Raw genomic sequence first — 13,030 nt, 5'->3', positions numbered from 1 at the left:
ATGAATCCAGGAAATGATACACACATATCGGAATTCCTGCTTCTGGGATTTTCAGAGAGACCAGAGCTGCAGCCTCTCATATTTGGGCTTTTCCTCTCCATGTGCCTGATCACTGTGTTTGGGAATCTACTTATCATCCTGGTTGTTGGCTCTGACTCCCACCTCCACACGCCCATGTACTTCTTCCTTGCCAACCTGTCCTTTGTTGACATCTGCTTCACCTCCACCACTGTCCCCAAGATGCTGGTGAATATCCAGACACAGAGCAAAGTTATAACCTATGAAGACTGCATCACACAGATGAACTTTTTCATAATCTTTTCAGGGTTGGACATCTATCTCCTGGCTGTAATGGCCTATGACAGGTTTGTGGCCATCTGTCACCCCCTACACTACACAGTCATCATGAACCCCCGGCTCTGTGGACTGCTGGTTCTGGTGTGCTGGGTCACGAGTGTCTTGCATTCCTTGTTACAAACCTCAATGGTGTTGAGGTTGTCCTTCTGTACAGAGGTGGAAATTCCCCACTTTTTCTGTGAGCTCAATCAGATGATCCAACTTGCCTGTTCTGACACCTATCTAAATAACTTGGTGATGTATCTTGCAGCTATGCTACTGGCTGGAGGCCCACTTGCTGGAATCCTTTACTCTTACACTAAGATAGTTTCCTCCATATGTAGGATCTCATCAGCTCAGGGAAAATATAAAGCATTTTCCACCTGTGCATCTCACCTTTTAGTTGTCTCCTTATTTTTTTGTACAAGCCTAGGAGTGTACCTTAGCTCCGCTGCGACCCAGAGCTCCCACTCAAGTGCAGTAGCATCAGCAATGTACACGGTGGTCACACCCATGCTGAACCCCTTCATCTACAGCCTGAGGAACAGAGACCTAAAGGTGGTTCTCAAAAGAATCATTGGGGTTTCATTGATGTGAGGGCTAGTCATACTAGGGTTGAAGACTTGCCCATGATTGCAAGACTCAAAGCCTCAAACCAAGAATTTGTGATTCTTTAATCAGACTGCAGAAAGCAAAATCTGCTCCTTCTATTTATTTGCTGAAATTTCCACTTTTTGATGTGAACTTCTCTATACATTAGAAAAAGCTCACTTTATTAAGCTTCTGCTGTGTCTGATATACAAACAGTTTCCCCTTTGTCTATTTTCACATGTCCCCATTGTTTCCCCCAATCTCAATCAAATGTCTGGAAATTTCTATATCTTGTGTGGGACCAGTTGGATTTCTTAAGGTTAAATTCATTTCAAATGACTTATACCATGCCAAATAAGCCCCCCTAGATTTCCCAAGAGTGTTATCAGGGGTTATTTTCTTTATATGGAATAAAGCTACATGTGACCACTAAGCCCTTCATATAATTTTATTGTTGAGGAGAATATAAAATCACAGTTTCCACCTTGATTCTGTCAGCCTTTATATATCACTTCCTTAATCACTCTTCTTGAGAACTGGAATCTAACATTGTTCCTTTTAAGCCTCAGGCTATTGACACCAATGCTTAGTCAGGAAAGCTCAGGCACTCACTTGCGCCCATGTACTTTTGGACATTCCCACAGACCTTTCCTTCAACAGAGCCTATGCTGTGACGGCACAGGCCTTTGGTTTATTATTGTGGTCACAAGACACACCTCACCAACACCTATCAGAGAACTTTAAAAACAGAAGGTTTATTACCTATGGATGCTGGAGGGCACATGGGATGCCTAAAGTCACTAATGGGGGTCTCAGAGAAGGGAGAGAGAGATGGAGAGGGAGGCAGAGAGAGTGCCGCTGAAGGATGTGGGTTTATTAGGGCCCATGGTCAGAGTGGCTAGGTGTTTGCGAATTCACACTTTACTGCAAAATTTTATTGAATAGAATTTATGTGCTGAAGGGGAAAAGCTGATTCACTTATGTGTCAGTATCTAGGTTATTCAGAGCTTTCTGAAAAGATACTTTATGGATGAGGGTAGCTGAGTGCTTCTCTTGTAATTGTGTCAGCTACCTGATAACATTTTTATTCAACATGGTTGTCTTTGAAATGGATACCCCAGAAATCTAAAGCTTAATTTCAGGCACTTACTCTAAATATGCTATTGTGCTTTATAACCAGTCTCCTGGATTTATTCTGTTATTTAGCTCAGGGTCCACAAAGCCTACCATAGTTACTAGCAAAACCTGATTAGAAAATTCATATCTCTGGGGCGCCTGGGTGGCTCAGTAGGTTGGACCTCCGACTTCGGCTCAGGTCAGGTCTCACGTTTGTGGGTTCAAGCCCCGCGTCGGACTCTGTGCTGACAGCTAGCTCAGAGCCTGAAGCCTGCTTCCAGTTCTGTGTCTCCTCTCTCTGTCCCTCCCCCTTTCATGCTCTGTCTTTCTCTGTATCAAAAATAAATAAAACATTAAAAATATATTAAAAAAAGAAAATTCATATATCCTAATGGAGTGTACTTTAAAAGACAAATTAGAATAAACAGATCAACCTGATATGTTCTTAGTAGCAGCCTAACCATCAATATGAAGAAGTAAAATTTCAAAACACTCATTGTGTTACACACAAAGTATTTCTTTTTTCTTAAACTTTACAGTTTATTCTCTGCATCTATTTACTGACGCATCTACTTATTGAAGAGTATATTCACAACTGACGGGATTTATTCATTGAGGTCCAGGATTGCTTAGTGTCTTCTATGTTTATCACTGAATTATCTTCCTATTTCTGCTTGAAAACTTCTAATGCTAGCTGCTCATATGATTCTTTCCACTGTTACATGAAATAACTTTCTTTTCCTAGTATTTGTCACAAATGCTAAGGGTTGGTGAATGAACAATATCAGCATCATCTATTTCATGCTTCCTGCCTGCTCTGAAATCTCTTCCACCCGCATGAGGAGAGCTGCATGTCCTGCTGATGTGTCATTCTGGGTCACCAATTCTTCTGCGCAATCGTGCATGTCCTTCAAACTCTCCCCATTACCCAGAAGGGAGGCCTCATATAGTCACTTGTTCATTAAGTCATGGGAAATAAACTTGAATCACTGAGTGGTCATGACTAGTCTCCTCAATTTTCAAATTGTATGCCACTAGTGAAAGGCAGAACCTGTTCATATTGGTTCTGTTCAATCAGCTGTCACTGTATAACAGGCTTTCCTTGTCACATGGGATATTAAAATGATGTGGGATTACTGAGGACGATGGTCACAAAATAATTCTTGAGTTGTTTTACCATGCAAAAATGTGCTTTAAAAGCATGATGACAGGACTCATGGTCAGAGAGTGCTGCACTGGGATTGTAAAAAGTGAGTGATTAAACATTTTTGTGTTTGTGCAGGGAGGGAAGGGTAGAGACAACATACATGTCTAAGGAATTTCTGTAGGCTAAAAGTGACCTTGGAGGTCTGGCTTTTGTCAAAAATAATGTTGCTTTTGGTCTCTAATAAAACATAAGCATTAAGGTAGCCATGAGTTCCTAGAGTTGTTAGGAGATTGACTTTTAGCAACATTTCTCATGCTTTTTGTTCTCTTCATCAATAATACCTTTACAATCAAATGACATTATATTGGGGAATTTTCTGACCTCTGTTGGACTCCTCATGGGTCTGTGGTCAGGTCAAATCCCCACATTGTATTTCTAAGCATCCACGATCCTTCTGGCTATAGTGCTCCTGTCTCAGCTAAATTCTTGTTCTTATTTCTACATTCTGATTTTTAGGCTATTCTTCTATTGACAAATTACATAAACTTATGTGAATTCATTGAATTTCATCTCCCTTTTCCTACATCCATATATAACACTTGCTTTCCTTTCCTGTTAGAAGAGCTATCTCCCACACCTTAATGGAAAGTCAGCTAACTGTGCTCAAAATCCAACTCTAAGCCCTGCTCCATAGATATTTTTTGAGTAAATCACTAAAGTACAATTACACACAATACACTGCATATTGAAAGTGCACAATTTGGTAAATTAAAGGAGGTACACAAGAATGAAGAGCACGTGGGGCACGGGGGTGGCTAAGTGTGTTAAGCATCTGACTCCAGCTGAGGTTCAGGGGTTTGAGCCCCCCATCGGGGACTCTGCTGACAGCTAGAGCCTGGAGCCTATTTGGTTTCTGTGTCTCCCTCACTCTTAACCCTTCTCTGCTCATGCTCTGTCTTTCCCACTTCTCAAAAATCATTAAGCGTAAAAAATTTTTTCCAAAAAAATAATGAAAAGGATACAGTACAAATTTCCATTTGTAATGTAAGGCTTTACGTAAGCTTTAATTGCTTTGTTAGGTAATTGTTAAATTTCAAACTCCCTGAGGCTCTCTTTCCTTATTTCTGTAGGAAGTCTGGATGCTAAATGTTAATTCCTATGAATCTGGTAAGGAAAAAATATTAAATGCATTTTTACTCAAAGAAAACATTCAAATGTAGTGATTGTGTCTTGTGTGTGTGTGTGTATACATTTTTCTTTCAAATAATCACACTCGCCACACATATACACACACAGATGATTTATGATTTTATCTCTTAAATTGAAAGGAGACTTGAGAGATAGTTGGAGAGGATAGCCTTGAAAAGAATAAACAGTAGAATGAACATATATAATAGGAAGTGGAAATAGACACAAAATTTTAATTTATCATGTGTTACTGTAATTTTGATCATGAGTTCCGTTCTTGTGTAGCTGCTTCAAAGGATTCATGCTCAGACCACACTCACACTGATGTCCCAAGGAAATCACCATATCAGGGAATATGGCAAAATATTCAAAATCTATTTAATTTTATTTTTGTCAGTGTGATTTTTTTACATGTCAATAGCCCATTTCCAAGAGAAGCTGATGAATACATTGAGAATCTTAAACTCAGTTCCCTCAGATAATTTGGTTGACTACGCCCCTATGAGATTCTTACTTCTGTTGTAAAATAGCTCCACTCTAGAAGCTTAAAATGAACACATATAGGCTCTTACAAGTCTGCAGTCATAGATAGGAAGAAGTCTCATCAGGCTTGTAACAAGATGTCTGCAGGGTTGAGTTCCTCTGGAGGGTCAGGGGAGAATCTGTCTCCTTTCTATTTCCAGTCTCTGTTGCTGGTCACCTCCAGTTCTTGGTTCATGGTTTTTCCTCCACCCTCAGAGCCAGCAGGGTAGTGTTTTCAAAGTCTCTCTGACACCAACTCTTTTGTCTCCCTCCTTCACATTTGAAGGACTTAGTCCCACCTGGACAACCATAGTTAATCTTTTTCTCTCAATGGCAGCTGATTAGCAGCCCTGTTCCATCTGCTACCTTAATCCTTCTTTGCTATAAAAAAAAATAACACATTGCAGATACTAGAGATTAGGATATGGACATATTTGGGAGGGCCTTATTCTGTCCACTACAATATCTTTTGTCATAAGTGTATTATTTTGGTCACTTACAAAACCAATAAACACAACTGACACAGCCTGAAGAATGAACAAACACACTATGTCTTCAAAATGACAGGCATGCAAGGACAATATTTGGTTGCAGAAGACTTAAAACTACCTAAACCTAACTCTAACATAAGATCACAGCCTTGCTAATCAAAGAGTGGTCCACAGTCTATGACTTCCCATCAGCATCACTGAGGAGCTTGCTAGAAATGCAGCATCTCTGGGCCACCCAGGCCTGTGATAAGATTTTGCATTTGTGATGGGATCTGTGTGAACTGACAGGTATATTGAAGTTGGAGAAATGCTGGTCTAGATGGGTTTCTCACCTTTTACGGTAGACATTTGTGGCAGGATAACAGCAATTTAGGGATACTTTCCTTTCAAGTGTAGGTGTTTAGCAGCACCCCCTTCAGACTTTGCCAGACATCCTCAAGGGAAAGTTCATTTCTGGCTGAGAACCACTGCCCCAGAGTTTGAGAACTAGAAGCATCCTGACAGAACCAAACTCAAGGGACACCACATACTTGAATATTAAATTTGGAATGATGACTAGACACTGCCAAGTACCATTTCTACAATGTAAAATAGGGTTCATAAGTGTACTTCCTTGGAGATAAGATGTTTATAAAAATTAAGCCAAACAATCCCAATGAGATGTTTAGTTCACGTCACAGTATGTAAAAGAATCTAAATACATCTGTTCTATCTAACAACTATTTATAACAAAGAACCAAATGGCAGCTTTTAACTCGTGATAAAGTAAGTGATGGCAAAAATGTCTTGAAGCCAATGTGTGTAGTTCCCAAGGTTTATTATCAGAGAAGTCAGTTATCTACCTTATTAAAAAGAAGAATAGATATTGGATCTCTTGGGTGGCTCAAACGGTTGAGCTTCAGACGCTTGATTTTGGCTTAGATCATGATCCCAGGGTATGTGATCGAGCCCAAGGTGTGTTCTGCACTGAGTTTGGAGCCTGCTTGGGATTCTCTCCCTCTCAGGGTGCGTGGTGGCTCAATTGGATAAACATCTGACTTGATTTCAGCTCAGGTCATGATCTCATGGTTTGTGAGACTGAAGCCCATGTCTACCTCTGCACTGACATCCCAGAGTCTCCTTGGGATTCTTTCCCTCTTTTTGCACCCCTCCCAAATAAATAATAAATATTTTTAAAAAGATTCTCTTGCTCCGTCTCTCCCCCGCACTCTTCCCCCAGTCATGCTTTATCTCTTTCTCAAAAAAATGTATCTATATCTATATATATCTGTATCTATATCTATCTATCTATATAAAGACCCTGGAAATTGTAGGGCTGACTCCTGAGGACAGGTAATGCTTTGAAGATAAAGAGACCTAATTCGGGTGTGCTCCTTGGTCTTAGGCTTGGAGAAAAGTGTATCTGAGGTGAGATAAGATGCTGTAAGATCTACACATTCAAGTTCAGAAAAAGGAGTAAGAAAGGAAGGAGGAAGGAAGGAAGGAAGGAAGGAAGGAAGGAAGGAAGGAAGGAAGGAAGGAAGGAAGAACTGGATTCACTTCATCTCTGAATTAGTCTTTTGGGAACCAAGATTCATTTGGAAAAAATACTCTCATCCATAGCAGTTTTCCACTTGTGAATATGAGCTTAGAGGCTGGAGTAATAAGAGGGGAAATGTACTTAATGAGAAGATACAGGGAGCTGTAAATACCTCCTGGTCTCCTGTGGGTCAGCCTGTGCGACCTTGGATGGGAAGGTACATGGGTTTTCTCTGTTCTTCCAGGTCCTAATTCTGGCTGGGGGCCCATTCTTCACTGCGGGAAGCTGTGTCTCTCTGAACTCATAACTAGAGGAGAAATCTCCTTGTGAAGCAAGGTGGGTTTGCAAGGCCTCCCACTATCAGATGGTGACCAGTGTCTTCACCCACTCAACCCCTGCTCAAATTCTGCTTGAGCACTGACCCCCAAGGCACCTGACTGATATCAGGAATGACTTGTCTTCTTATGCTAAAAATATGTGAATTGTACCTTGTGAAAAAAAACTTGTTATAGGAGTTTCTTCTTTTATGATTAAAGGAGCAAAAGTTACTTTTCCTGAAAAAAAAAAAACCTGTTTTTCTTCCCCTTGGAAAACAGGCTATTGACCCCTGCTCACAAAAAACCAACGATTGCCTTTGCTGTGCTAAAAACATCACCTTGTATTTGAATGCTAAAGACCCCTTCCTATCCCATATGATAAACATCTAGTCACCTATTGATAAAGGTTATGCATGAGTTTCATCTATTTATATTCTGGGAAATTTTTACATACCAAAGAATTTGTTATCAGAAATTATTGTCTAAGGCAACTGCCACTTCTGTTTTGTACCCCATACATTTTTTCAATAAATAAAGCTGACTCTCAGGTCAGGGAGAGTAGCCTGCCTGGTGAGCAGAAAGAAGCCGAGGGTCTCTCACTCTCTTTCACCCACACCGTTCATCCTTCAGGGAGCCCTGGACCTGCTGAAGCTGGACTCCGGCACTTCACTCTTTTCTGCTATCTTGGCTGAGGACAGAGCTTTAGTCCCTATAATATGCCATCCTGAGAAGCATTTAAATGTCTGCAAGTACCCCTTCCCATCAGATACCCCAGCCAGGTGAGTTCAATACCCCAGTGTACCATGGATGAGAGGGTCAAAGAGAATGAAAGCCAAGATCATTAATCTGTCTTCACCTGAGAGTCAATCCAACTTAGACCAGAGCAAGATATTCCTGCATTTATTTGGTTGCTTGATTAGGTAATTAATGTATTTACTCAATGGCTGTGTCAATTTTGGAGAATGAATGCTCGCTTTATTCCTGGCCCTTCATATTCTTTACCATTCCAATGATATTAAAGCAATGCCAGATTATTCTACCACACAGACTCTCAGGACAACATGAGTTTATTAGACAATTTCTCTGCCTTATCCATTTCATTCCCCCCTCTCTCTCAGTTTCTGCCTTCCTGTTGATTGAAGAGACTTTTTCATGTTGGTGTAAATCACATCAGAACATTGCCATTCCAATGTGGAGCCTCAAATTTATTTTTCCATGGGACATTTAAGAATTGGCATTTCTGGGAACCATTCCTACACTTTGCAGGAAAAGATCACTGATATGGCCTACTTGGATTTTATACATTCCAAGAAAACTGGGATCATGGGGTCTGTAAAGTCAGAGAAATACACAAGCCAGGGGTCCACAGTGTCCTGTGACTTGTAGTTGGTGCTCAGTCTTCATAACAGAGGCCAGGACTCCTAAATCCCAAGGTAACTCAAAACAGGGGCCAAAACTCAGGCAAGAGAAGCACCAAGAAGGGGATTTGTGTCAACTCATGGGATGTCATGGCAGCACGATGAATACGGGGGGGGGGGGAGGTAGTGTGGACAAGGATGTCCTTGTGCCTTGAGGTCACAGTTGTAACAGAGAGGCCACTTCCCTCCTCACAAGTGTGAGGGCATCTGACATCAGTCTCCCTCAGGCTCATTCTCCTTGCAGCACTGGCTCTGCTTTTTGATATAAACCTTTGAAACAAGTACCTTCCTCAGGGCCTTTGCACTGGCCATTCCCTCTTCTGGGCACACACTTCCCCTGTAATTCTGTATCTGCCTCTCTGTCTTATACGAGATCTGTGTTCCAATGTCACCTTGTGTGTAGAATTTACCTGAATACCCACAAAATAGAATGCCGTACTTGCTCTCTGCTTTATCCCTGTTTTCATTTTCCTCATGATACCCATCATCATCTGAAAAGTCACAGAATTCTCTTATCTGATTTTATACCTTTTCCCCCATGGTTGGCAAGACTTTTGTTCTTCAGCACCCTATACTCATTGCCTAAAAAGTGCCTGAAACCTGGTCAGCACTCCATTTATATTCCTGAATATTTGAGGAGTTTCTCAAGGTATAAAATATATGATTTCTCACAAAAGAGGCTGATTGACCAAAAAAAAAAAAAAAAAGACTATATCAAATGTGGCAGAAAGAATGCCTTAATGGGGACCATATCTATACACAACATATTAAAAGGAATTTCTTAAGGCACCTTGGTGACTCAGGGCTCAGTCTTATAAGCATCCAACTCTTGATTTTGGCTCAGGTCATGACCTCATGGTTCTAGGGATGGAGCCCCCCACATGCTTTGTGGTCTCAGAATGGAGCCTACTTGGAATTCTCTCTGTTTCTCTCTCTTTTCCCCATCCATTTTCACTCTTTCTCTCAAAATAAATAAATAAGCTTAAAAAAAAGAATAATCTTCCTCAAGGGGTACCTGGGTGAGTCAGTCAGTAAGCATCTGACTCTTGAGTTCGGCTCAGGTCATGACCCAAGGGGCTGGGGATTGAACCCCACCTTGGGATCTATGCTGAACTTGGAGCCTCCTTGGGAATGTCTCTCTCTCCAATTCTCTGTCCCTCTCTCTGGCCCCTGTTCTCTCTCTATATATAAAATAAAAAATTATAATAATCTTTCTCAAATGACCCTATCATTGCAAATAATTTTTCTTCCTCCATTTCTTTTTCTTTTTCCTTTTTTTATTGTAAGAATTGTCATGAGTTAGCCATCTGTATGTCGTAGGATGTTGGAGGGGAGTGAGAGATGGGCCAGATGGCGTCAAGGAGGGCACTCACTGTGATGAGCGCTGGGTCCTGTAGATAAGTGATGGATCACTAAGTTCTACTCCTGATACTATTACAGTATATGTTCACTAACCCAAATTTAAATAAAAACTTAAAGAATCACAAAGAATTCTCATGAGTGATATTCCACCTGTGGAAACAACTACACTTTTTGACCAATTTATGTGATTTTAAAGTAGAGCAAAATCTGAGACTATTATTTTTTACTTTTATGTCTGACCTTTTTTGTACTTAAGTATTTTAACTGCCTTTCTTATAGTGGACACTTAACGCATCAGTGTGTCTTATGGCTGTTCACTGGGTTTTATTTTCCTCATTTGAACCCTGGTCTCTCTCACCTTGCTGTCCACAATGTGTGCCTCACTCACTACCTCACTCAAGAATTCATCAAATACGTGTCTTCAACAGAAGTCTTCACAGAACAGCAAACTTTAATAAATAGACTGACTTGATAATATGACCTTAGAATCTAGACACCCTTTACTATGATGAAGGAAAGATATGTTTTATTTTACTATTTTTAAAATTTAAATTATAGTTAGTGTTGTTGAGTCCAAAGAAAACGTTCAGACATAACGTTGTATGTATATATATTGCCTGTGTTTACTTGTACACAGCGTTATTTCAAATAAACACACATATGCACATGTACACAAACACAAACTCACTTTCTAAAAAAATTCTTATCTGAGTATAGCAGGCAACAATGTTACACTAGTTTCAGGTGCACTATATAGGTTTAGGCTTCTCTATTCATTACACAGTGCTCACCACAAGTGTAGCTGCCGACTGTGGTCACACACCCCCACAGTGTCATTGACTATATTCCATATGCTCTGTCTTTTCTGGCCATGACCCATTCATTCCATAATGGGAAGCCTGTCCGGTCCACTGCCCTTCACCCATTGTGCCCATCCCCCATCTCCCCTCTGACAACCATGAGTTTGTGCTCTGTATTTATAGATCTGATTCTGCTTTTTTGTATGTCTGTTTGTTCATTTTAATTTTTTATGTTTATTTATTTATTTCTGAGAGAGAGAGAGGGGTGTGGGGAGAGGCAGGAAGAGAGGGAGAGACAGAGAATCCCAAGCAGGCTCATTGCTGTCAGCACAGCCTGACTCCGAGGGAGTTGAGTGAGATCACAATGTGAGCCGAAATTAAGAGTCAGATGTTTAACTGACTGAGCCACCCAGGAGCCCCCTCTTTATTCATTTTAAACATAAACTCATTTATAATCTCTTATTGTATGTTGCAAGGAAACTTGAGAGAAAGTTGCAGGGGGTAGCTTTTAAAAGAATAAACGTTTGAATTCAAGTGCAATTAAAAGAATGTGTGCGTGTAGACAAAAAGATTTAAAGTAAATGATAGACATATATTTAAACGATGAATTACTTTTCCTGTTGTAATGCCTCAAAGAGGTCAAAATCTGAAGCACATTTGTAGCTATGCACTGAGAAATTCCCTACCAGCTAAAGAGGATGAATATCTCCAAATTGATTTTAAATTTCTTCTTTTACTTAGAGATGGGATTACAACACAAACTGCCTCTGCCCAGGGTAAGTTAAATGAATGAGCGAAGAACTTAATCTCAGGGTCTTAACAAAATTTAACTGGGAAAATATTTTTATTCAAGCCTAATGCAAATGTAAAATGTCTACATTCATATTTTAAAACAGTTATGCTGGACACATGGATGGCTCAGTCAATGGAGCATTTGGTTTTGGCTCAGTTGTGATCTCAGGGTTCATGATTTTGAGTCCCACGTCAAGGGCGTCCCAGTTCTCTCTCTCCCTCTCTCACTTCTTCTCTCTCTCTCTCTCTCTCTCTCTCTCTCTCTCTCTCTCTCTCTCTCTCCCCCTCCCTCCCTCATGGAATTCTCTCTCTGCCCCTTGCTCACTTTCTATTCCAAGCTTATATTATACTGCAAGAAATATCTAAATATATGTCATCTAACTAACAAGAGCTTCAAAAAGAGGGGCTAAACAGCAGCTCTGAACTGGTGACATAACATGAAATTCTGAAATGTTGGGTAAATGTGTCATGACGCTGAGGCATGTACAGGGTTACTGTCAAAGAACTTAGTTCTCCTCCTGGTTGGAAGGGAAGACGGGCACATTCTGTAGACAGCAGGGCTCTGTCTCCACTATACGAGGCACAGGGTCTAATATGTTTCAAGGTGACTCTGGTAACACAGAGGCCAGAACTCAATCAACACATGGTATTTGGGAGATCCAAGGAGTCTAATCCAGACAGATTGCTAATCCTACATTAGGGAAAAGTGTTGAAATCAGAGTTGAGATAAGGTGCTTGGAGGGCTGTCCTCAGGGAGAACAGTGTTCACAAAAAAGGACTCATCAACCCTGGATTTTCTGGGTTATAATCTGGTCTATTGGGAACACAGAATCTCCAGGAGGACTTGCCTTTGTGTTCACACCAGTGCTCCCCAGGGAAATCATGTGCTGTAGGTTGGAGGAGCAGGAGGGAAATATGCTTCATCCAAAGAAGACAAATAAAAGAACAAAAACAAAGAAACTATAAATATCTCCTGTTTGCAGTCCCTCTGCCTGTGCCACCTCGGGCTGTTGGGACCGGGCCATTGCTTCTGGAGTCCGAAGCTTGGCTGGGAGACTCCTGCTAGCCTCCATTCTCCTGTCTCGTGTGGTGACAGAGTTTGGTCACCACCAATAATTATCCGGGGGTTGGGGGGATTCAGATGGCCACACGGAGACCTCTCCCTCAGAGCTCCCAGTCAGGTGAGGCTGATTCTGCAGGAATCAAAACCAGGTGCATTTTCCTAAGGTCACCTGACAGCCAACAGCCTCGCCCAGAGCCTAGAGATCTCTATGTGCACTTGCTTGCCTGACCATGTCATTCTGAAAAACTACAATAAACAAGGTCAGGGAAGGCCCTGTCCTTTTGGTACTCACCTAAAGTGGTGGAGTCACAGGACTATGAAATAAGTTTGTGTAGTGTAAGAGCCTCAGGCAGAAATCTTGTGAAGAT

The 13,030-nt window shown here is 41.0% G+C and overlaps 1 protein-coding gene across 1 annotated transcript; it reads left to right on the top strand.

Moving 5' to 3' along the window:
- On the top strand, positions 1–933 carry LOC115275130 (olfactory receptor 7A17-like). Its single transcript, XM_029918742.1, has one exon. It carries the CDS (start codon positions 1–3, stop codon positions 931–933), a length of 933 nt encoding a protein of 310 aa, XP_029774602.1.
- Positions 934–13,030: the final 12,097 nt, after the last annotated feature.

The sequence above is a fragment of the Suricata suricatta genome, chromosome 12 (genome assembly GCF_006229205.1).
Source record: "Suricata suricatta isolate VVHF042 chromosome 12, meerkat_22Aug2017_6uvM2_HiC, whole genome shotgun sequence".
NCBI lineage: Eukaryota > Metazoa > Chordata > Mammalia > Carnivora > Herpestidae > Suricata > Suricata suricatta.
The sequence above is the reverse complement of the archived record's forward strand: the minus strand, read 5'-3'. Positions and strand labels throughout refer to the sequence as shown.